The sequence below is a fragment of the Sphaerodactylus townsendi genome, linkage group LG09 (assembly GCF_021028975.2).
Source record: "Sphaerodactylus townsendi isolate TG3544 linkage group LG09, MPM_Stown_v2.3, whole genome shotgun sequence".
NCBI classification, from domain to species: domain Eukaryota; kingdom Metazoa; phylum Chordata; class Lepidosauria; order Squamata; family Sphaerodactylidae; genus Sphaerodactylus; species Sphaerodactylus townsendi.
The window spans coordinates 65819954-65844122 of NC_059433.1; the positions used below are offsets into that span (position 1 = coordinate 65819954).

At 45.8% G+C, this 24169-nt stretch overlaps 1 protein-coding gene across 1 annotated transcript; it reads right to left on the reverse strand.

Moving 5' to 3' along the window:
• Window positions 1-23814, reverse strand: LOC125439454 (DENN domain-containing protein 3-like). The gene is made up of 7 exons (XM_048508557.1): window positions 23714-23814; window positions 22897-23086; window positions 6839-7118; window positions 2917-3032; window positions 1815-1945; window positions 486-597; window positions 1-135 (listed from the first exon to the last, which is right to left on the reverse strand). The coding sequence occupies exons 2-7, from the start codon at window positions 22978-22980 to the stop codon at window positions 1-3; spliced, it is 858 nt and encodes a 285-aa protein (XP_048364514.1). The 5' UTR covers window positions 22981-23086; window positions 23714-23814.
• Between the last annotated feature and the right edge of the window lie 355 nt (window positions 23815-24169).

Genomic DNA, 24169 nt, shown 5'->3' on the forward strand with positions numbered 1-24169 from the left:
CTAGCCGTACCGTACCTGCAACACCTGATCTGGTTTGAAGCACAGGAAGGGAAGATGAAGATCCAGATCAATAATTGAACTGTCAGGGTCCTCCTGAGATGGAAAAATCACTTGAAGTGGCTTCAAGTTAAATATCTGGAGGAAGAACAGACAAGGAATTCAGCTAGCTAACCCCCTTGTTTGCAATCACTACTGACTTTTAAGCTGCAGCCTGGCTTTCAGACCTTGTTGCTTTTAAACTAGCATTTTTATTTACACTTCATTAAAAATGTTTATTTTCTGATTTTTTTTAATGTTTCCAGCTCAACCTTTGTGGTCCTCTGTATTGTTTTGGTTGAGTTTTCCTCCCCACCCACCCCCCTTTCTTTGTTTGTTCAGACTTCAGAATTTCCAAAGGACATTTTTTTAAAGCCCCCCTGCCATGCAACGGAAACATACACAAACAGAACTTCAGTGTTGCCAACCACAGCAGGTTCAGTAATTACCAAGTGGAGTGGTCCCGGGGGAGGGCTGGGTATTAAAGATAGCTTTGCAGCGAATTCTTTTATATAATCATCCACATCTAAATCCTTGTAAGGCTTCAACTGTATCAGTAAACTGAAATGGAAAAGGACAGCAAATAGTGAGGCACAAAAAGGAGACAAACGCCCTTTTTCGTGGACGTCGCTGTTCCTTCCACAAAGTGAAGTCACAGGAGCAGCAGTGGCACAGTGGGTTAAGAGCAGGTGCACTCTAATCTGGAGAACCGGGTTTGAGTCCCCGCTCTGCCACTTGAGCTGTGGAGGCTTATCTGGGGGACTAAGATTAGCCTGGGCATTCCAACGCACACCAGCTGGGTGACCTTGGGCTAGTCACAGTTCTTTGTATTGTATTGTATTATTCAATTTGTATACCGCCCTCCCCCGAAGGGCTCAGGGCAGTGAACAACAACAGCATAACATCAAACATCAATAACCATACACCAAATACCAAACATCAATAAATATAGCATTATGCACAACAAAACATCGATAATCATAACATCATAAACTATAAAACATCAATGAACATAGCATCAGAAATAATCAACATAGATAAATGTGAATAAGCACAGATGGCAACTTTTCCCTTTCTATTGCCTAAGACTAACAATCAAAACAAACTACAGTAGCATTAGTACAAAAAGCCTAGCCTAGTGATTAATCTAAAAAATACAGTATCGCATCACTAAACTAAGCCTAAAACAAATCTAACTATAGAAGAAGAGTTTGGATTTATATTCCCCCTTTCTCTCCTGTAGAAGACTCAAAGGGGCTTACAATCTCCTTTCCCTTCCCCCCTCAAAACAAACACCCTGTGAGGTAGGTGGGGCTGGCATGTGTGGGAGTGCACGGGCTAATCTATTGGAGTTCTCTCAGCCCCATCCGCCTCACAGGGTGTTTGTTGGGGGGGGGGGAGAGATTGTAAGCCCCTTTGAATCACAAGAGAGAAAGGGGGAATATAAATCTAAACGCTACTTCTTCTTCTTCTAAACATTTTTTCTTCTGCTATCTATTTCTGACCTTATTCTATTGTGATCCAAACATTTCAGCCCACCTCTGCACAAACACAGCTCACAAACATATCAAGCCAAACTGATACACAAGCCATAATTTGTTGTTTAATGAGAGCCCTGGAACAAACATGAGTGTGTTCTCAGCGACTTCCTCCTGCCCTTCCTATTTGGGAGCAAACTGTTGCCTGCTACTACATCAAAACCATGGTTTATGATCGCCCCTTCAAACTGCAAATCAGAACGAACAGTCAGAAGAACAGCATAAAGTAACATTTCTTACCAAGACAGACAGTCTTTGAGGGCATTGAAGTATGGATACCTGGATATGACACAAATAGCATATGGTACAAAATATGCAGCACCTTTAGAAGCTTCCCAGAGAACCTGCCCATTGGAAGAGATGTGTCCATTCTGCAAGAAAGCGGCATGTTACATTGGCTTCAAAGTCCTGAATTACAAAGTGGAATTTTCAGTTTTGGTAACACCGGAAATCAAGGGCGTTTACAGAATACACAGAACAGGGCAGTCTCCCCTTAGACACTTGAAGACATGATACAATATGCACCTCAAGAACCAACATTCATTAACTTAAAAAATATTTGGCAATCTAACTCCCATATTCTACGTTAAAAATCACCAGGCGGAACACCTGACATCAAATGGGATCCTGGTCTTCTGTCGTGTTAATGGGTTTTCTCTACTTTTGGTTTCCGGCTGACTTTGTGTTTCGAAACCTGCAGCAATGTGGATTGCGTCCAAGCGCCAGTTGCACTGATAGCCCCCATTTGGCCTTGTGAGCTACCGGCTCTTACATTCCTGCTCTGTACTGTTCTGCTTTGATATCTCCAGGGGGTGAGAGGAAGGAGGGCACCTTGGCAGGCATATAAGGGTGCTTGAGAAGCCATTCGTTAGAACTGGCTTCTTCTGCGGCTATGCTGTTGTCTGTCAATAAAAGCTCTGATTGAAATCACTGAGTCCGATATTGCTAACAGATCCAGGGCTTGACAAAAATCCAACTCTACACTCTCTCTCTCTCTCTCTCTCTCTCTCTCACTCACTCACTCACACTCTCTCTCTCTCTCTCTTATTTATTAGATTTTTATACCGCCCTATCCCCGGAGGGGATGGTTTGCACCAACAAAAAAGATGGTTTGCACCAACAAGATGGTTTGCACCAACAAAAAAACCCCACTTCATACATTTAGCTATACATTATGAGTTACCCTTGTAACATCCAGAACCAAACGAGAGTGAATGCTCTAAACTAGAAGAATCTGCAAAAGGCGGAGATACTTCATTGACAATAGTCATCAATTGCTAATAACTGATTTAACACTTGGAACGGTTTCATGTGGAATGCAACACCAAACTAAGCAACATACTTGAACAGGGTGGTAATACTGTGCGACTACACCATATGTCCTGTTACCACAAACGTCTGTAAAAACCAGGAAATGGATATGGTCATCCATTGATTCGCTTGTTATAAAAAATCCTCCTGCAGAAAAAGACAATGTAAAAAAAAATTAGTAGCGGAAATATTCCCTCCTCTCTTTAACCAATGAAGCAGGTTACAAGCTTTAAAAAAAGTTTGGGGGTGGGGTGATGAAACTTTGTTTAATCTTCTGCAACTTTATGAACCTGACTTGTCATTACAGTCATCTTCAGAGGCTCTGCTTTAGATGCCCCCACCTTCAGAGATTAGGCAGGTGGCAACGTGGGACACGGCCTTCTTCGTCATGGCACCAAAGCTCTGGAACTCTTTCCCTAGGGCAGTGATGGTGAACCTTTTCGAGACCGAGTGCCCAAACTGCAACCCCAGACCCACTTATTTATGGCAAAGTGCCAACATGGCAATTTAATCTGAATACTGAGGTTTAAGTTTAGAAAAAATGGTTGGCTCCAAGGCACGCATTACTCGGGAGTAAGCTTGGTGGTAGCCAGTGGCTTTGCTTTGAAGCAACTGTGCAACACTTCGAATGGGTGAATCACGACCCTAGGAGGGTTTAGAAGCAAGCCCCATTGCCAGCAACCGAGCTTACTCCCAGGTAAAGGATTGTACTTTAGTTCTTCCCATGAAATTCAGTGGGGTTTAACAGGAGTTAACAGGGTTACCTACATGTCATGCGCAGCAGCCCAGGCCAGCCTAGATGTGTGCGTGGGAGGGGATTTTCCACCCTTCCCCCCACATGACAAACTCTGTGCATGCGTGCCCACAGAGAGGGCTCTGAGTGCCACCTCTGGCACCTGTGCCATAGGTTCGCCACCACTGCCCTAGGGAGATTCCTCTATGTCCGTGGTGGCAAACCTATGGCGCTCCAGATGCTCATGGACTACAATTCCCATCAGCCCCTGCCAGCATGGCCAATTGGCCACCACGGCTCTATGTCCTTCTGCTGTCACCTTCTGCCAGTGAAGGGTGAAGACATTTTTGTTTTATCTGGCATTCCCTTCATGATCCCTCCTCCCTGACCAAACTTTTAATTGCTGTTTGTATGTCTTTGTGCACATATTAACCCTGCTCTTAGTTGGATTAATGGTGTGGGGGGGGGGGGGACTGCCCTGCAGAAGTGTTTGAAAACTTCAATTAGTACAGAATTCTGAAGCCAGGAAATTGACTGGAGTGATTAATAGGGACCATATCACACCAGTCTTGTCCCATCTACTCTGGATTCCTGAATGAATGAAGAGCAAAGTTGTTGCTGATTTTGGTGGCGAGAAGGATCCCGTAAATCGCCTTGAAGGCTATAAAATGTGGAACTGAAATATTTTAAACCTAACAACAAACAAAAAAATTAAACAAAAAACACATCTAACCCATCAGATGCTTTATGAGTCTCGTGTTTATGAGATTTCATGCCAATTCACTGTTAATTAAAGATATGTACATTGGCTCGTGGGCATCTAGTTCAGCATACATGTGTGGCTTCCTTCCTTAAACAGTCTGCTTCTGGAATGTACGCTGCTAATTTTCAGTAATTACTGGTAAATAAAAGTTTTTATGAAAGAATGTGGGAAACTCACAAGGACGCCACCAGAGCTGAGACAAACAATTAAAATAATTGCTGAACATTCCCCTATTTAATTGGAGACTACTAACAATTGAATGTTCATGATACTATGAAAGACATTATTTTCACTCCCTCATTTACACAAAATCTGAATTAATGTGGCAAATGCCAAACTACAGAAGATCTGCAGGTTATATTCACTTTGTGACAAAGCTATTCTGGATGCCCTAGTTGTGAAGCACTGCAAACCCATTCAAGTAAATGAGACATGAAAAAAAATCACAGTTTTACAGGGGAGAAAGACAAAAACAGAAGTTTTATTTATTTAAATACATTATTTATAGACACTGACACTCAAGGCGGATAACACAGAATAAATCAATACAATCATCAGAAGGGGACATTCAATATACCAGGTAATAGGATTTGATTTGTAGAAATCTGGAAGCCAACCACAGGGGAAGCATAGCGCAAATATGAAAACTTTGACAGGGGGGGCTTGTATTTTAGCTTTTGTTTGTCTATTATTTCAAGCCATCTAAAACAAGAGGGAAATATTTTAATTAATAAATAAATGAAATGCGACATGTTAAATGGAGGGAAATATTTCAAACCACATCATCCAAGAACTTCTACCAAGCTTATCTACGAGGTTATTTGCAAAGGTTTTGGTCAGTTTTGGAGCAGCAGTAGCATAGGAGGTTAAGAGCTCGTGTATCTAATCTGGAGGAACCGGGTTTGATTCCCAGCTCTGCCGCCTGAGCTGTGGAGGCTCACCTGGGGAATTCAGATTAGCCTGTGCACTCCCACACACACCAGCTGGGTGACGTTGGGCTAGTCACAGCTTCTCGGAGCTCTCTCAGCCCCACCTACCTCACAGGGTGTTTGTTGTGAGGGGGGAAGGGCAAGGAGATTGTAAGCCCCTTTGAGACTCCAGCAGGAGAGAAAGGGGGGATATAAATCCAAACTCTTCTTCGTCTCAGTTTCTGAACAACTCCTCCCCATGCATATAATATAATTTGAAACTGGGGCATTCCATGTGGAGCCTTGTTGGTGCAGCCAGTCAATTTGTGCCCGCCTACACATAAAGAAAAATCATACCAATTGGGCATCAAATTTCCACATAGAATGCCACATGTCATCTTCGGCTATGCGCAGGGGGCCGCCATTCATTTAGAATGGGAAGAAAATAATTGTTGGGTAAGAATGTGAATCAGCTGCTTTAGACATCTGGAGCAGCATACAAATTAAATCAAGACTCCGTCATAGAGGCGTCCCTGTATCCAGGAAGGACTAGTCAACCTAACATTTATCCATTGAACACATGAGAGCCAGCGTGGTGAAGTGGTTAAGAGCAGGTGGAATCTAATCTGGAGAACCAGGTTTGATTCCCACGCTCCTCCACCTGAGTGGCAGAGGCTTATCTGGTGACCCAGATGTGTTTCCACACTCCTACATTCCTGCTGGGTGACCTTGGGTCAATCACAGTTCTCTCAGAACTCTCTCAGCCTCACCTGCCTCACAAGGCGACTGTTGTGGGGAGAGGAAGGGAAAGGAGCTCGTAAGCCACCTTGAGTCTCCTTACAGGACAGAAAGGTGGGGTATCAATCCAAACTCTTCTCCTTCATCTTCTTAATACTGATTCGGGCCCTTCTAGGCCCCTCTGCTCATCGGAGGTGGACCTACTGGTGACCCCTGGCCCCAAGGCGATCCGGCTGGCCTCTACAAGGGCCAGGGCCTTTACGGCTCTGGCCCCTACCTGGTGGAACAGGCTTCCAGATGAGATCAGAGCCCTGCGGGACTTACAAAGTTTCTGCAGGGCCTGTAAAACGGACCTGTTCCGCCAGGCGTTTGGCCAGCCGGGATGATGTCAACTCCGCCATAAGAACATCTGGCCTCCCGTGGGTATATAAAGGGGGGAGGGAGGGGTTGAAGCCATCTGTAGTCTTGGTCTTATGTATTATTTTATGTAAATTATATATTATGATGTTTTAAATAGTTTTATTATTGATGGACACCGCCCTGAGCCTTTGGGGAGGGCGGTATATAAATAAATGAATGAATGAATGAATGAATGAAGTGAGTATTGCCTACTGAGGCTGGCAGCAGCTCTCCAGGTTCTCAGACGGAGGTCTTTCACATCACCTATCGCTCGACCCTTTAACTGGAGATGCTAGGGATTGAACCTGGGACCTTCTGATTGTCAAGCGGAGACTCTGCCACTGAGCCACGGCCCCTCCCCTACATTTACCCAACTCGAAAGTGATGATTAAATGAACAGGCCACACAGTACCTGGAAAGCAAAGCTGAGGCAGTCCGTTAAGGTCAACATCTTTTGGGACACTGATATCCTCAGTCTCCGGCACATTAAGGGCTCCGTTCAGAGCTCTTGCGCTTTCGATCTTCGATTTGTCTTTTTTCTTCCGAAAGGAACGGCGTCTTCTGTTGTTGAAAGTGCTGGGGTTTATCGTCGTCGCCTGGAACTCCTGCCTGGTGATAAACGGAGGTACAAAAACAGAAAGGACTTCTGGTTCAAAGGCGGGAAAGTTCTTCACATCGTTTTTCTGAGAGGCCTATAAAAAAATGGAAATCAAAATTACCGAAGGCTTTCACAGCCAGAATCACTGGGGTGTTGTGTGGTTTCCGGGCTGTATGGCCGTGTTCCAGTAGCATCTTCTCCTGACATTTCTACTGCATCTGTGGAGGATCCTCTGAAGATGCCAGCCACAGATGCAGGCGAAATGTCAGGAGAAAATGCTACTGGAACATGGCCATACAGCCCGGAAACCACACAACACCCCAATCAAAATTACATTTTACCTTTAAATATTTTGTCCTCGAGTTATAGTTTACATATCAGAATCTTGCTTTTTAAAAAAGTTATTTAGCAGTCTTGGCTCTTGCCATCAGTCACCCAACCATGCTAAAACTTTCTCACTTCCCATAGCAAGTTAAGAAAATATGATATTATCACTCACAGTTCCTCCTCTGAAGTTTATGATCTGATGTGCGGTCTTCATTTTGGTACATGGGAAGACCAGATAGAGATAGCTGGGCTGGAACTCTCTACAAATTTGTCTTGCAGTAAGCACCACTACATTTAATGGAACTTGTGACCAAGTCGACATAGACTGTGGCTATAATAGTCCAATCCTATGCCCCAGACTATCCGTTGATACAAGATTAAGAACCAAGAGAGTTTAACCTGATGTCCATTCACTAGACCCAGCAGGGTGTAGTGATTAAGAGCGGCAGACTCTAATCTGGAGAACTGGGTTCGATTCCCCGCTCCTCCACATGATGCCTGCTGGATGACCTTGGACCAGTCAGTTCTCTCAGAACTCAAACAGAGGTGAGCCTTGGCAAACTACTTCTGACCATCTCTTGCCTTGAAAACCTTACAGTGTTGCCAAAAGTTAGCTGTGACTTGACAGCACTCCCCGCCACCACATTCATTAGGCAACTGTTGGTCTTATTATTATCTTTGCATTTTTTGCACCTGGGCACGTCTCCTAGCTCTAATCAAGCTGGTCATCTTTTTCACCATATTTCTGCATCCTCACTCCCACTGGCCCTTCTTCGTAACACTCACCCACCTTCTGACCTGGATTCAAGGGCTGATGGACCATCATTCTACGTGTATCTAATGAAGTGAGTTTTGACTCACAAAAGCTTATTGCCTGGGGAGAGTCTATTGGTCTTAAGGTGCTACTGGACTTGAACGCTGTTCTCCACACCAATTAAACATTAAACAAACATTAGGCATTAAAATAAAAGGCAAATTGAGGACAGCATATAAATGCTCGGAATATATACATGTTGGCATTTCAGAACATGACCAAAAAGGAAAAAAACAAACAAAGCATGGCCAGAAACTGAAAGAAAAATGACAGAGCGTACTTTGGGCAAAGGTTAAGACAAAAATTAGAAAGCTGAGTGATTCGGTTTGACAGGGATACAAGTTTGAACAATTGTATAACGAGAGACAGGACAGTTACAAACGGTGCCAGAGACCAAAGGGAGAAAACAAAATTACAGCAATCAAGACAAGGCAGCAGTAATTAGGAAAGAACGGGAACTCAAAAAAATCAGGAAGCATAATTGTAACATGGGGGGGGGGGGATAGTATTGACAGCAGAAAACCTACAGACAACAACTGAAATATTTACTGAGGAAACTTATTTACTCCATTCTGTAGCTTAAATAAGAAGAAATAAAGATATGACGACGTTTGCAAAACATTCCAATGATTTGCATTTGCAGAACATTCAACAAAAAGGGACAGCTAAAAGCTGAGAAGGGTCAGAGAGTAAAGGAAGTAATAGACGTATAAGAACGTTCAAAAGGAAAATGTACAAGATCAGAATAAAATGTTTTCCACCTTTATTATGCCTATCTTCCCCAAAATTCCCAGAATGATCAGAGAAATGGTATATGCCACCTTTCTTCTTGCAGGTTTTGAACCTGTAATCTTAGATGGTGTTACCAGATATTGTGCAGCAGGTATTGTTAACGTTGACTGAGTGACAAGTATTTATTTTGTGTGCGTGTGTGTATGTATACACACACGCACACACACACACACACACACACACACACACACACACACACACACACACACACACACACACACACACATATTTGTGAGGCGCTCTCCAGGGATGAGGTGCTCTCCGCTGGTGGTAGCCTGCCCCTCACCGTTCCCCCCCTTCCTCACGGGGCTCCAGGTCAGGTGAGTAGGGGCCAGCCTCAGAATGAGCAGGAGAGGTAGCTCCTTCCCTAGCAGGGAGATTCCCCAGGGTGTATGAGAGTCTCTGGTACCACCTTCCGCCCTGGCCATGCCCCTCCTGCCTCTTTTTAAAAGGGTTGTTCCACCCCCTTGGCCTTTCCCCAGCCAGCAAGGACCTCAGGGATGCACTCTCCCCCTTAGGGCTCAGACTGGCCCCTTGTCCTGCCATTCCTGCCTCCCCAACCAACCCTCTTTGGCTCCCTGCCTCAGCATCTCCATCCAATGCCAAGGCTTGCTCAGGGGCCAACAGGCACCACCTGCTCCCCATTCTAGCAGCCACCCTAGATTGCTCCTTTCACTCCAGCAGTCCACTGCTAAAATGGACCACCCACACCCAGCCACCGAGCTCTCCCCGAGACATGAAGCCACCCATTCTCGCTGTGGCCAGGCCTGCTCCACCCCCATCTCCCAGTGCCACGTTGCTGACAACCGCCCTTTGGCCTGCTGAAATGAGTCTCCTCTCCTGGGGCTCTAGGTGGGCCACTGAAGGCAAAGGGGTGCAGCAGGGGACAGGGGAGCAGCTACACTGATCAGCTTCCTCTCAGCCATTGCCCCCAGCTCAACATGGAAGAAAAAGCAGAAACTAACAGGTAACAGTGAGTTCCAATGGGTAGCCACATTAGTCTAGAGTAGCACAACAAAATCAAAGTCCAGTAGCACTTGAGAGACCAACCAACATTCTGCAGATACCATCAGGTGAAGTGAGCTTTGACTCACAAGTTTGTATCCTGAAACATTTTGTGGGTCTCAAAGCCCTCACCGGGATAGCCCCAGGCTAGCAGCCCAATCTCTTTAGGTCTCAGAAGGTAAGCAGGGTCAGCCCTGGCTCATATTTGGATGGGAGACATCCAAGGAACACTACAGTTGTGATGCAGAGGCAGGCATTGAACATAAGAATGTAAGAACATAAGAACTAGCCTGCTGAATCAGACTAGAGTCCATCTAGTCCAGGGGTAGGGAACCTTTAACACTCAAAGAGCCATTTGGACCCGTTTTCCACGGGAAAATAAAACACTTGGAGCCGCAAATAATTTTTGACATTTAAAATAAAGATAACACTGTATATATTGGGGGTTTTTACCCGCTCATTCTGAGAAGCGCATGGATGCATCCACCCTGCTACCTGCAGGGTGGGCAAGGATGGGGCCAGAAGCAGGGCAGGCAAGGATGAAGCCAGCGGCTCGGCCTTGCCAGCCACCAGGAAAGTGCCTGCTCCGCTTGAACGGGGTGGGCGAGAGGGGAAGCCCGTGGCGTGGCCCAGCCGGCTGCAGGCAATTGGTGCGCTCGCCCTGCTGCCTGCAGGGCAGGCAAGGATGTAGCCGGTGGCTCGGCCTCACCGCCACCGGGAAAGCACCCGCCCCGCTCGAACAGGGCAGGCGAGAGGGGAAGCCCGTGGCGCGGCCGCGGACAATTGATGCGGTTGTGCTGCCTGCAAGGCGGGCAAGGATGGGGATGGCGGCTTGGCTCGTGGAGCCACAGTGCAAGGGCAGAAGAGCCGCATGCGGCTCTCGAGCCACAGGTTCCCTACCCCTGATCTAGTCCAGCACTCTGCTACTCGCAGTGGCCCAACAGGTGCCTTTGAGAGCTCACATGCAGGAGGTGAAAGCAATGGCCTTCTGCGGCTGCTGCTGCTGCTCCTGAGCACCTGGTCTGCTAAGGCATTTGCAATCTGAGATCAAGGAGGATCAAGATTGGTAGCCATAAATCGACTTCTCCTCCATAAATCTGTCCAAGCCCCTTTTAAAGCTATCCAGGTGAGTGGCCATCACCACCTCCTGTGGCAGCATATTCCAATCACATGTTGTGTGAAGAAGTGTTTCCTTTTATTAGTCCTAATTCTTCCCCCCAGCATTTTCAATGAATGCCCCCTGGTTCTAGTATTGTGAGAAAGAGAGAAAAATTTCTCTCTGTCAACATTTTCTACCCCATGCATAATTTTATAGACTTCAATCATATCCCCCCTCAGACGTCTCCTCTCCAAACTAAAGAGTCCCAAACGCTGCAGCCTCTCCTCATAAGGAAGGTGCTCCAGTCCCTCAATCATCCTCGTTGCCCTGCTCTCATTGGCAAACCACCTCTGAACATCTCGTGCCTTGACAGCCCTATTGGGCACAATTAAACTGTCACTTGAAGGCAAAAACAAAGCACTACAAGGCTTGGCTTTTATTCAGATAGCCAAGGGAAGAGTTCGAGTTCATCTGATCTCTTCCATAAACTCAAGTTTCCACATGCAGCTTTAGCGGTAAACAGGCAGTACGCACACACAGACACACAGACTCTCTTTGCCTTCCCAGCTTGCCTGGCCGCACGTGAACTCATTTCCCCTCATTATCATATTGTTCCCGTCCTGCTCTTTGTAAGGTTTCCAAGCAGACAAAAGCTTCCAACTGGCAGCTCTGAACAAAGGCTGGTCAAAACAACCACTCCGTTAATTCACAAGTAAAACAGCGACGAATAATTTTAACGGGCAGCCTGAAACCATCTTGCTGACCAATAAAATGCCACTGGGGAGGATTACGGTATGTACTTTTTGCAAAGTTTACAAAAGGCACCCTTTAGTCTCAGACAATTGACACATTCAGCTGTACATCTACAAAACATGCCATTGGAATGAGGGACATAAGTTCCAAAGCGATCCGGCTGGCCTCTACGAGGGCCAGGGCCTTTACAGCCCTGGCCCCTACCAAGTGGAACAGGCTCCCAGGTGAAATCAGGGCCCTGCCGGACATACAGAGTTTCCACAAGGCCTGTAAAATGGACCTGTTACATATATGACTGTTGGACACCGCTCTGAGCCCCTCGGGGGAGGGCGGTATACAAATGTAATAAATAAAATAAATAAGTATATGAAAACACAGACGCATCAGTGAAGATCCAGAACTGATCAGCTTAAGGGTTAGCTGGTTTGTAGTCAAGCCACAGATGACTTAGGGCCACCTTTGTAGGGTTTTCAAGGTCAGAGATAGTTTCCCATTGCTTGACTCTACACAGCTGCCCTGGGCTTTCTTGGTGGTCTCCCATCCAAGTATTAGGGCTGAAACTGCTTAGCCTCTAAGATATGGTGAGATCAGGCCTGGATGTGTAAGTTACAACCCCAAAGACAGCTGGTGCGGCACAGAGTTTTGAGGTTTAGACTAAGAGCTGGGAGATGCAGGTTAAAATTCCCACTCAGCCATGAAACACACTGTGTGGCTTTGAGCCAATGACCTTCTCTCAACCTAACTTTCCCCACAACTAGAGGAGCAAGAAATATACTTGTACACATGCCTGGTTCTTGAGAAAGGGTGGGAGAAAAACAAGACCGATGCAGGAAGATTTCCTGCTATGCCATGGGTGTAAAGCCCCTAAAGCAATCTTGGGGAAATAGGACTACAATGGAATAAAAGATGAAAAAAGTGTCATTACTAAATGAGTAGCTGGCATCAACAGGTCAGGTAAAACCCCAAAATGATCCCTCCATTGATGGGTACCAGACCAAAACAAAAAAAACCTTAGCTGCACATACACAAGTGTCTTTGGCAGAGCCTTCGGTTTACTTTCCCTCCCCAACTGCAGTGATTTTTAAAATTAAAAAAATAGTATCATTTTTAGCTTTAACCTGATGTGGTTCCCGGGGCTGTTCTGCTTACATCAGTGCAAAAACCACACACTTCCTTCACTTTCGCTCCAAAGGGAAGCTGCAGGGAGGTTGCAAGAAATACCAGATCTGTGTCTAATCCAGAGAAGAGGTGGGGCTAACCCACAATGGCACATGCTACCACTTCCAGCCCTCTTAAAAAACTTAACAGCTGAGCCACACTTAACTGTTAAGAGGGAGGGAGGGGGAACTGCCCAGCGGTGGAGCGGCAAGATTCTCACAGTTGCTGGGCTTCTGCAACAACACAACATAACAAAGGGGAAGGAAGGTAGCTAGAGCAGAGAGCAAAGTGAGCTGTGGGGAGACCTTACATGCCCCTCACTCCAGCTTCCACTGAGAGGGTGACTTTTCCGGCTCACGTGTGGAATGCACCACAGACGTGGTCAGAATCTGCTTTTTGGGAAAGTCCTTCCAGGATGGTAGCAGAAAGCATCATTTCAGTATGCTGCAACAGTAAAATGACAACAGGCAAATTAAGGTCCAGGAATTAATGGGAAATGGATTAAAATGGCATCAGTACCATAGCAAATTTTTTGGCTGTTGAGTAACAGCCAACATGGTGACCCCTGGTGGGGAAGAGATGTTCAGAGGTGGTTTGCCGGTCTTCTTGTCACACCCCTGTTATTCTTTGGAAGTCTCTCTTCCAAATACCTGCTAGGGTCAAACTATAATATAGGTACCAATATAGAATCTACGATACTTCCCACGTCTAAAATACTGCATGCTGTTCTGGTTGCCCTATAACCGTGGTGGCAAACCTTTGGCACTCCAGACGTCATTGGACTACAATTCCCATCAGCTCCTGCCAGCATGGCCAATTGGCCATACTGGCAGGGGCTGATGGGAATTGTAGTCCATAACATCTGGAGTGCCAAAGGTTCGCCACCACTGCCCTATAAAAACTAGTCATGAAAAACTGAATCTTCCCCAGACACCAATATAGAATCTACAATACTTCCCACGTCTAAATGGTGTGAATCTATAGTTACACAGTTAAATGGTGTGAATAAAGCCCTGCATTTAATCCCAAATCCTCCATGAGTAGGAACACGTGCTCAAAAACATCCTGGGTCTGATAATGCGGCATCAGTTCCATTGTGCCTGTAAATCACGACCATGCTGCTACACTGGCAAACAATGTGCAGGGACTGGTTGTTGTGGGTTTTCCAGGCCGTGAGGGCGTGTGCAGGGACTCTACTCATTGTGAAACTAAAATGAAACTAACTCGTACGCTCAGAATTCCTCATGTGGGATTACTATATGTGGAAAGTGTTTCAACGGTGGTCTTTTCCAATTGTGAGTGAGAGGGGGAATTATTCCAGTTGCCAAACAATTAACGCCACAAAACCCCAAGGATTATTTGGCCACCATACAACTCATCCGTTCTAAGGAGCAGAAAGCTGGCAGACGACAGAAAGAACTAAGACTTTTTTTTATCATCAAGGAATAGTTCACGGCATTATCAGACAAGGGCCCCAAAACTTGCCTTAATATTTTTGTCTACATATGCATCACAAGGACAAGCAATTCTATCATGAATCCTCAGGGATGATGACAAGGGATCAGATTTTGTTCTTACTAGGGAAATCCAGTGGCAAAATCTTAACATCAGTGCACCGATGCAAGGAGACCCTCTTTCAGATGCAAGGAGACCCTCTGACCAGATGTAAAGTAATAAACCAAACACTGCCTTTAAACTGTAAATTAATTAATATATTTATTCAGGTGGATAGCCATGCTGGTGTGAAGCAGCAGAAAAAAGCTTTCCGTCAATTACCTGCTGACCAGATGTAAATAAACCAAACATTGCCTTTAAACTGGAAATTAATTAATATATTTATTCAGGTGGATAGCCATGCTGGTATGAAGCAGCAGAAAAAAAGCTTTCAGTCAATTACCTGCTGACCAGATGTAAATAAACCAAACACTGCCTTTAAACTGGAAATTAATTAATATATTTATTCAGGTGGATAGCCATGCTAGTATGAAGAAGCAGAAAAAAGCTTTCAGTCAATTACCTGCTGACCAGATGTAAATAAACCAAACACTGCCTTTAAACTGGAAATTAATTAATATATTTATTCAGGTGGATAGCCATGCTAGTATGAAGAAGCAGAAAAAAGCTTTCAGTCAATTACCTGCTGACCAGATGTAAATAAACCAAACACTGCCTTTAAACTGGAAATTAATTAATATTATTGGAAATTCCTACCATCAGATCCTCTGAAGATGCCAGCCACAGGCAAAAAGTCAAGAGAGAATGCTGCTAGAACACGGCCATACAGCCCGGAAACCACACAGCACCCCAATTAATTAATATATTTATTCAGGTGGGTAGCCATGCTGGCGTGAAGCAGCAGAAAAAAACTGTCTAGACTGGTGACCAACCTTTGGCTCTCCATATGTTCATGGACTACAATTCCCACCAGCCCCTGCCAGCATAGCTGACTGGCCATGCTAGCAGGGGCTGGTGGGAATTGTAGTCCATGAACATCTGGAGCGCCATAGGTTGGCCACCCCAACAACAAAGTTTCAATCTCGGTATAAGCTTTTATGTGCCACTGGTTGATCCTAAATGTGCCACCGGACTGAAAAATCTTTTCAGGAAAAATACTAAGCATTTAAAAAACCTTTAAAAAGTCCTAAAATTATGTAACAGTACATTATTAAGATTCTTGTGATGGAACAACTAAATCGAAGTACAAGAGTTTGCTTGAGTCAGTACATTGCTTTCCACTTCATTTACAATCTCCTGACCCAGTACAAAGAAAGCACTACTCAGTGCAACGTTTACCCAGCAACAGCAGTTTGCTATCTATTTGGAGGCTATTCAGGATGTATTTCCCTCTGCTAACAAAAAATCAGAGACATTCAGGATCTGGTCTGTTCAGGTCCATCTGATACACAAGACTTTAGTCCATGAATGCTTACACGGGGCCAATCATAAGAACGCACCCAAAGGCCTACTAAATTGTCTGTCCAAAGTTCATCTACATGTACACAGGAGCACCTGCCTCTTTGACAGGACACACCAGCTGTCCTTACGTACCAGAGCTCCTTCGAGTTTCCCAGACAATAGTTGATTGCTTCCTGGTATCGAGAAGCATCATCTTCCTTGACTGAAACGGTCTGGTAAAATAACATTCTCTATCTGTTTTGGAGTTCTGAGAGACAGAATAATTCACATGGTATAATATTTCACAAAGTTTCTACAATTCTGTGTTATTAAAAACTGCTTCAGTTAATCTGTAGCTGTTTATGACATGAAACGAGCCAAATGGAGGGGGATAGGTAAAAGCAGACCTGCCAGGTAGCACCGATTTTGTTGCAATTTCCCTTAAAACGTGTGGTACTCTGAAGCAGAGGTGTCAAACGTGTGGCCAAGGGGCAGATGCGGCCCCTTGAAAGGGCTTATCAGGCTCCCAAGCCAGGTGAGGCAACTTCCCCTTGCTCCCAATCAGGCCTGGTGAGTTTGCCACAGGATGGCCAGTCCAAGCGCCCTCCTAATTTTGCTCCTGATCCGGCCTGGTGAGCCATCACTATCACCACCCATGCCAATCTGCGTTGGTAAAGCTGCTGTGAGCTCCCCAGTCGAAGAAGCCAACCCCCCATCCCCCAGCTGAGTCCCATTTATGTCATATTCGGCCCTTGTAAGAAACGAATTTGAAAACCCTGCCCTAAAGTATCTTTGAGACCGCATCACCCCATATGTCCCTGTACGGCCTCTCCAATCGGTGGAGGCCAATCTACTAGTAGTCCCTGGCCCTTCGGTGATGCAGCTGGCCTCCATACGGGCCAGGGCCTTTACGGCTCTGGCCCCGGCCTGGTGGAACGCTCTTCCTCCAGCTGTCCGGGCCCTGCGGGACCTTGGTGAGTTCTGCAGGGCCTGTAAGACGGAGCTGTTCCGCCGGGCCTTTGGAGGAACCGGCCGCTAATGGTGCCCCCCTTCTGTGGCCCTTGACATCTGGGCCATCTGTCATCCAGCGAGACTCACCATGCCTCCCTTTTTGGGGGGGAGGGAATTTTAAAACTGGAATGCTGGACGCCACTCTATTTTATTGAGATTTCTTGTATAACTTTTGAAATAAAATTTTTAGTTTTGTATCGCTGCTTTTAAATGTTTAACTAATTTATATTGTACCCCTATATGCTGTACACCGCCCAGAACCCTTCGGGGATGAGGCGGTATAAAAGCCTAATAAAATATAATAAAATAAAATAAAATAAGAAAGAAAGAAAGAAAGAAAGAAAGAAAGAAAGAAAGAAAGAAAGAAAGAAAGAAAGAAAGAAAGAAAGAAAGAAAGAAAGAAAGAAAGAAAGAAAGAAAGTCTATATGCATTATTCGACTGGGGTAATTCTGCATTTGGCACCACTGTTAAATCTTGTTTCCCTCGGTTTGTTAGTTTTCTATTTTATGCAAAGCATGGCTAGAGTTAAGCATGCGTCCAAGAAAAGGGCCATTTAACTGCATTATCCCATGATATGCTCCACACGTTGTAAATAAAGAGGCTTCAGTACTATCAGTTATTAAAACAACCCAAGAAATGTCAAGAGGAGGAAGGGCAAGCATAGAAAAACATGAAAAGCATAATAAAAAACAAGATTAGCTTCATTGTCGGTTGGCTTTTCACTTGCTAGGTTAGAGGCTTCAAGTTGCTGGTCAGAAGCTTAGCAGTGATTCTCTCCTGACGCTGCCAGACTAGGCTGGCATCTTCAGAGGATCCTCTGAAGATGCCAGCCACAGATGCAGGTGAAACGTCAGGAGAGAATGCTGCTAGAACACAGTCATACAGCCCGGAAACCACACAGCACCCAAGATTAGCTTCGACTGTTCTCCCCGTGGCAGTTTTCCTGACTTTGAACCCACTCACTTTCTAAGAAACAATTACAGAAGTTCTGATTCAGTCCTTGACTGCATCTAAACATTACAGTAAACTGAGAATAATCTTTACAAATCAACCATCATGTATGATGCAGACTGCAGGGTAACTTGAAAGATAGATCTTCAGAATCCACAAAAGATACATCACTGTCTCAGGCCAAGAAAGATTATCGGTCTGTTTAGCCTAGAGCTTCCTAGCCCCAATTACCTGGCATTCTCCAAAGTCTCAGACTCCTAACAAGAGGTGCCAGGTAATGAACCTGGGACTTTGAGCATGAAATGCTTGAGCGCAACCACAGAGCTATGGTCTCACATACTTCTGTAGGCACGTTTTAATGCCAACAATCAACCACATGTATTGTCGAAGGCTTTCACTGCCAGACTCAACTGGCTGTTGTGGGTTTTCCAGGTTTGTACGTCATACCCAGAGTTATTAGAATCCCAGGAGCCTTAGATAAACTCAGGGAATCCATACCCTTATCAGCCTCTGTCAGCATGGCCAATTGGCCAATTGGCCATGCTGGTAGGGGCTGATGGGAATTGTAGTTCCTGAACATCTGGAGAGCCGCAGGTTCCCTACCCCTGGTCTAGTACTTTCTGCTCCTAACATTTTGTCCGTATCCATGACTGGCATAATCAGAGGTGTGTCTTACCGTGATATGCCTCTGAAGATGCCAGTCATAGCTGTGGGTGAGATGTTAGGAGCAAAAACTACCAGACCATGGCCACGCAGCCTGGAAAACCCACAACAGCCAATTACATTCTTAAGAGAAACCTCTTACCTTGCATGAAAGGAAAACAAGTGAAGAAGCTTGGTAGAAACAAAATAACATTAATACAAATCAATTGAATAAAAAGGGCTAGATAACGTAAAGCATCCCATTAAAATGAACTAAAATGTATAGATAAGGCCTAGAGGTTTTGTGTCCAAGAATGTACCTCAGTTCAAAACATAATTCATTTCCTGTAAGCTGAATATACAAACAATGGAGCTTCCATTCCTGAAGAGCATTAGAACACAAACACATACCTTCTGCACAGCCAGTATGCAAGAAACTGAATACGGTAACAATTTGGAGTAACGTTAACAATTTTATGAAATTATTTGAATACCAAAAGAATATTTTTCCATCCTTTTCAAAGTTTTGAGTGCTTTGATTGTGCGTTCCTGCATGGCAGGGGGTTGGACTTGATGAACTACTCATTGCCCTACCAGCATGGCCAATTGGCCATGCTGGTAGGGGCTGATGGGAATTGTAGTTCCTGAACATCTGGAGAGCCGCAGGTTCCCTACCCCTGGTCTATTCCAACTCTATGATTCTAAGATACATCCAGTTCCTTCTATCTACAAAAACTACCTTGAAGATACCTTCTTGTCCAGTGGCATAGGAGGTTAAGAGCTCATGTTTCTAATCTGGAGGAACCGGGTTTGATTCTGCCGCCTGAGCTGTGGAGGCTTATCTGGGGAATTCAGATGAGCCTGTGCACTCCCACACACGCCAGCTGGGTGACCTTGGGCTAGTCACAGCTTCTCGGAGCTCTCTCAGCCCCACCCACCTCACAGGGTGTTTGTTGTGAGGGGGGAAGGGCAAGGAGATTGTAAGCCCCTTTGAGTCTCCTGCAGGAGAGAAAGGGGGGATATAAATCCAAACTCTTCTTCTTCTTCTATTGCAACACACAAGAGACCCACAGAGCACCCTTTTTAATTGGACTGAGGCGCAGTGTTGACGAACCTGTGGCACTCCAGATGTTCATGGACTACAATTCCCATTAGGTAAGGTCTATGGGCGTACGATACATACATACACTTTTGCAATTTTTTAAATAAATAATAGCCCACAATCTTACACTGCCACAATCCCTTTCAACCTGCTCAGTGACTCTCACATGGAGCTCTTAGAGGAAGAGTCAGAGGAACCAAGATTGGTAGCTGAGGAGGACTAAAAGGACCAGCACTGGAGAGCTACCTGCGGATAATGCGGAAGCAGTGCCAGAGGCCACCTGGCAAGAGCTTGCAAGGATAACCTCGCCACCAGCCTCTCAGGCTGCTGCTAGGCCTCTGCCCGACAAGACTCGAACCCAGGCCTGACATCCCCAGGATTCTCTCCCAGTCCACAGAAACGGTGCAGGATTCTGGTCAGTGAATGAGAACCCCAGCACCTCTGGGCATGGCAGCTGGGGCCAATTACCTCCCTGCCTACTTAAGCCGAGGCTTCGGAAGGCAGAGTTGCCAGGGCAACTGCTTCATAAGGCTGTAACTTTGGGTGCCAAACCCTGACCTGTGATCATCTGCAAGGTAAGTCTGGGCTCTCAAGGAGACCAGCAGACTGTGAAATCTGAAGCCAGAACATACACCAGCAGAAAACTGGTTCAAGAAGCGACAACCTTGTGCCTAGCCTGTTACTCTAAAATAGGGTTGTCCTAGTCCAGGAGCCTTGACTGATGGCCTGGGGATTTCCCGTGAGATTTGCAACCACCTCATAAGAACATAAGAACTAGCCTGCTGGATCAGACCAGAGTCCATCTAGTCCAGCACTCTGCTACTCGCAGTGGCCCACCAGGTGCCTTTGGGAGCTCACATGCAGGGGGTGAAAGGAATGGCCTGCTGCTGCTGCTGCTACTGAGCACCTGGTCTGCTAAGGCATTTGCAATCTCAGATCAAGGAGGATCAAGATTGGTAGCCATAGATCGACTTCTCCTCCATAAATCTGTCCAAGCCCTTTTTAAAGCTATCCAGGTTAGTGGCCATCACCATCTCCTGTGGCAGCATATTCCAAACACCAATCACATGTTGCGTGAAGAAGTGTTTCCTTTGATTAGTCCTAATTCTTCCCCCCAGCATTTTCAATGGATGCCCCCTGGTTCTAGTACTGTGAGAAAGAGAGAAAAATTTCTCTCTGTCAACATTTTCTACCCCATGCATAATTTTATAGACTTCAATTATATCCCCCCTCAGACATCTTCTCTCCAAACTAAAGAGTCCCAAACGCTGCAGCCTCTCCTCATAAGGAAGGTGCTCCAATCCTTCAATCATCCTCGTTGCCCTTCTCTGCACTTTTTCTATCTCTTCGATATCCTTTTTGAGATGTGGCGACCAGAACTGAACACAGGACTCCAAGTGCAGTCGCACCACGGCTTTATATAAGGGCATGACAATCCTTGCAGTTTTATTAACTCAACACACACTGGGCACAAATTGAGGAGTCCTCTGGGCTAGAAGGCCAACAGGTCAGTACAGCAAAGAGGATGACGTGACTTATTCTATTTATTTGTTGTGGGCACAGGAAAGCTGTCAAATCATCTGCTGTTCCTAGACGCACCACTTTTGATCAGATGCCAATGCATACCCTAAAATCCTCTCAAGAGATGGCATTCTGCCAGGCACTGCAGCCGAAGAGATCAAATGAGTGGTGGAGGGCGTCGTTGGATTGAAAAGCAGATTTTGGTAACAGGATGTTGATGTTTGGCACATGGGAAGATTTCCAGAAGGTTGGCAGCTGCTTATAGGAAAAAAAACGCAGAAAGACAGCAGTTGCTCTGTTAATCTTTGAAGGGCCATGGCTCACTAGCAGAACCTCTGTCTTGCATGCAAAAGCTCTTAGCATCTCAATGTAATTCTAAGGTAGTTGAAACATTGGCTCACCAGCTATTACACTGCACTAAATTTGCTAAAATTAGATCTAAATATGTCAATCTACACCCTCTCTTCCAATCTGAGTTAACAGATTTGATTAGATTATTTCTCTTGTTGAATAATTCTGATTCTGTTTTTTGTGAAGAGGTTGCAAGCTTTGTCATGGAAATAATTCAGAGCCAGTAATAATATGTATTTATCTGAGATTATCCTTTTTGCCTTTTAAAATTTTTATGTTTGTTGTGTTTTGTTTCTGTTGTTCTATGTATTCCAATAAAAGCTTTGCTTGTTTGCTTAGCATCTCCAGTTAAAATAACCAGGCAGTAGAAGAAAGACCTGAATACTCTGAAGTGCCTCAGTCACAGACTACGCAAACCCTTTTTTATATGACAAAACAATAGTAATCATCTTCCCCAACACAAAGTAGTCACATTTGCATGAAACAATTGAACAGCTACAAAAACAGGATGAGTTTAATCCAGTTATCCTATTATGCCGAACTATCCCTGATTTAAAAATATATACGTTGTGGTTCAGGCAGATGAGAACAACTTCCTGGGAAAAGGAAAATGCTAAAATCAAAGTTTCCAGAGACTCAATGACTAAGAAAGATTACGGCACGTTAACGAGGTGTCACAAGCTGGCGCCCGTTTCACAACTTTACACTGGTAGAAAGGTTTTGAAAGGGTTTTGTGCAAGAACAATTCCCTCACTTTGCAAAACACAAGACACTTTTAACAACACTTAAAACACAGTGTACGTTTCCCGGTGTTCAAGCCAGAAGAGGAAGCTGGCAAGCAAATGAGCAGGGCATGATAATTCTGAGCACCTGTAACGAACTACGCATTTACAAGTTGGTAGAAAGCAAATCTTTCTTCTTCACTTTAGGCTAGACACACCGGTTTGTCAATATATGTCAAACACATTTTAGCAACTTGACCAGTTGGAGAGCAGAAAAATGTGGCTGTGCTTCTTTAAGCGGAATCCACATGCGGATGGGAAACAGGCAAACATTGTCCTGCTCTTGTTCGGGCTCCCAAAGTTTCAACCACAAATAATCAACCAGTCTTTAAGTTTCTGCAAGACTCTGCAGTGCTTTCGGAGTGGTAAACAACACCAGAAACTCCTATTCCTGCTCTGGTGGCGAAAAACACCCTTAAACCACAGCCAATAAAACACCCTTAAATCACAGCCAACTTAAGCAACACCAAAGAGTTTTCAAGGCAAGAGACACTCCAAAGTAGTTTGCCATTGCCTGACTCTGCAAAGCAACTCTGACTTCCTTGGTGATCAACCATCCAAGTACCAAGCAGGTTTCACTCTGCTTAGCTTTTGAGATCTGATGAGATCGGGCTCCCCTGGGTCGTCACCCAGCAAAAACAAAGCGTCACTACCTATTTCTTTTTTACCTGGCAGGCTTCTTTCACTTTGTCTCTGGGCGCTCCAACCAGCACGCAGATTTCCAGTACGGCAGAAGGCAGCACATTCTCCATGGTAAAGATGCAGAACCCCGCAAGAAGACCAGGAGGGGCCCCACGGCTCAGCCCCCGCAAAGAACACCTACCCAAGGGGAACCGGGTTCAGATCCAGCTGTCACACCTAAAAGGAAAAGAAGGAGAATGAATGCCTGTCTTTCAGACTCATCACAGAAGGGAGGGGCAGCCACAGCTGGAAGGCTTGGCACCCCCAAAGGGGAAGACTGACTTTCCTTTCCCCACTCGGGGCTGGGTGCGTGCGTGTGTGTGTAAAGGGGCTAGATTGCAAAATAGACGCTTTGGACTAAAAGTAATTAGCCTTTCCTTTTCCCACCCTTTCCAAACACAGTTCTGACTTCAGCATCCCCCTCGCCCCAAAAAGGGCAATTTTGACCCTCGATTGTCCTCATTCCAAAAAAATGAAGGAATAATTAGGGACAAGGGGGCGGGGGTGCCTCCTTTTAGCCTTTCCTCGTCCTCAAAGGCCCCTCCTGGTTTGTTTGATCTCCTCAGGATCTCTCAACGCCCCCCCCCCGCAAAAAAAAAGTGGTGGGAGAGGAAGAAAGCCCCCCCTCCCGTTCCCCTCCAGAAAACAACGTTTCTCAAGTCCTTCCAAATAATCCAGATTTGCTTCGACCCCCCCCTTCACATACTACCCCCCCCAATGCAGTGGAAGAGCAAATGTCCGCCCCCCCCTCACGCAAAAGGGGAAGAATGAGTGGGAGGGGTAAATTCTCCCCCACCCACCCACCCCCCAAGTTAGTTGGAGGGGGGAGGCGAACACACCCCCTGCGAGGGCAGAGCGGGCCCCCCAGGGCCATTTTCCCCCCATTTGGGGCGACGGGAGCGGCGGCGCCTCATCCAGCCTCGCGACGCCCCCCGCCAGAGTGACGGTTTCGAGGCCCGGGAGAAGGACGCGCGGACACGGCGCCTCTGATTGGCCGGGGTTGTTTCCCCGCCCCGCCTTCGCAGAGGACGCGACCAATGGAAGCTGCGGAGGCGGGGTGAGTGGCGGGTGGGCTGCCCTCAGCGCGGAGGCAGGAAGGAAGGGAAGGGCAACAGGCAAGCGTTGGGTGGCTGCCAGTGGGTGGGGGATGGCAGAGCCCGGGCAGCGTGGTAAATTAATAGGGATTTCAATTGGTGTTCGGTGTGCATCCTATATACATAATCTATATGTTTGTGCATCCTGTGTGTTTGCCCTAAATTT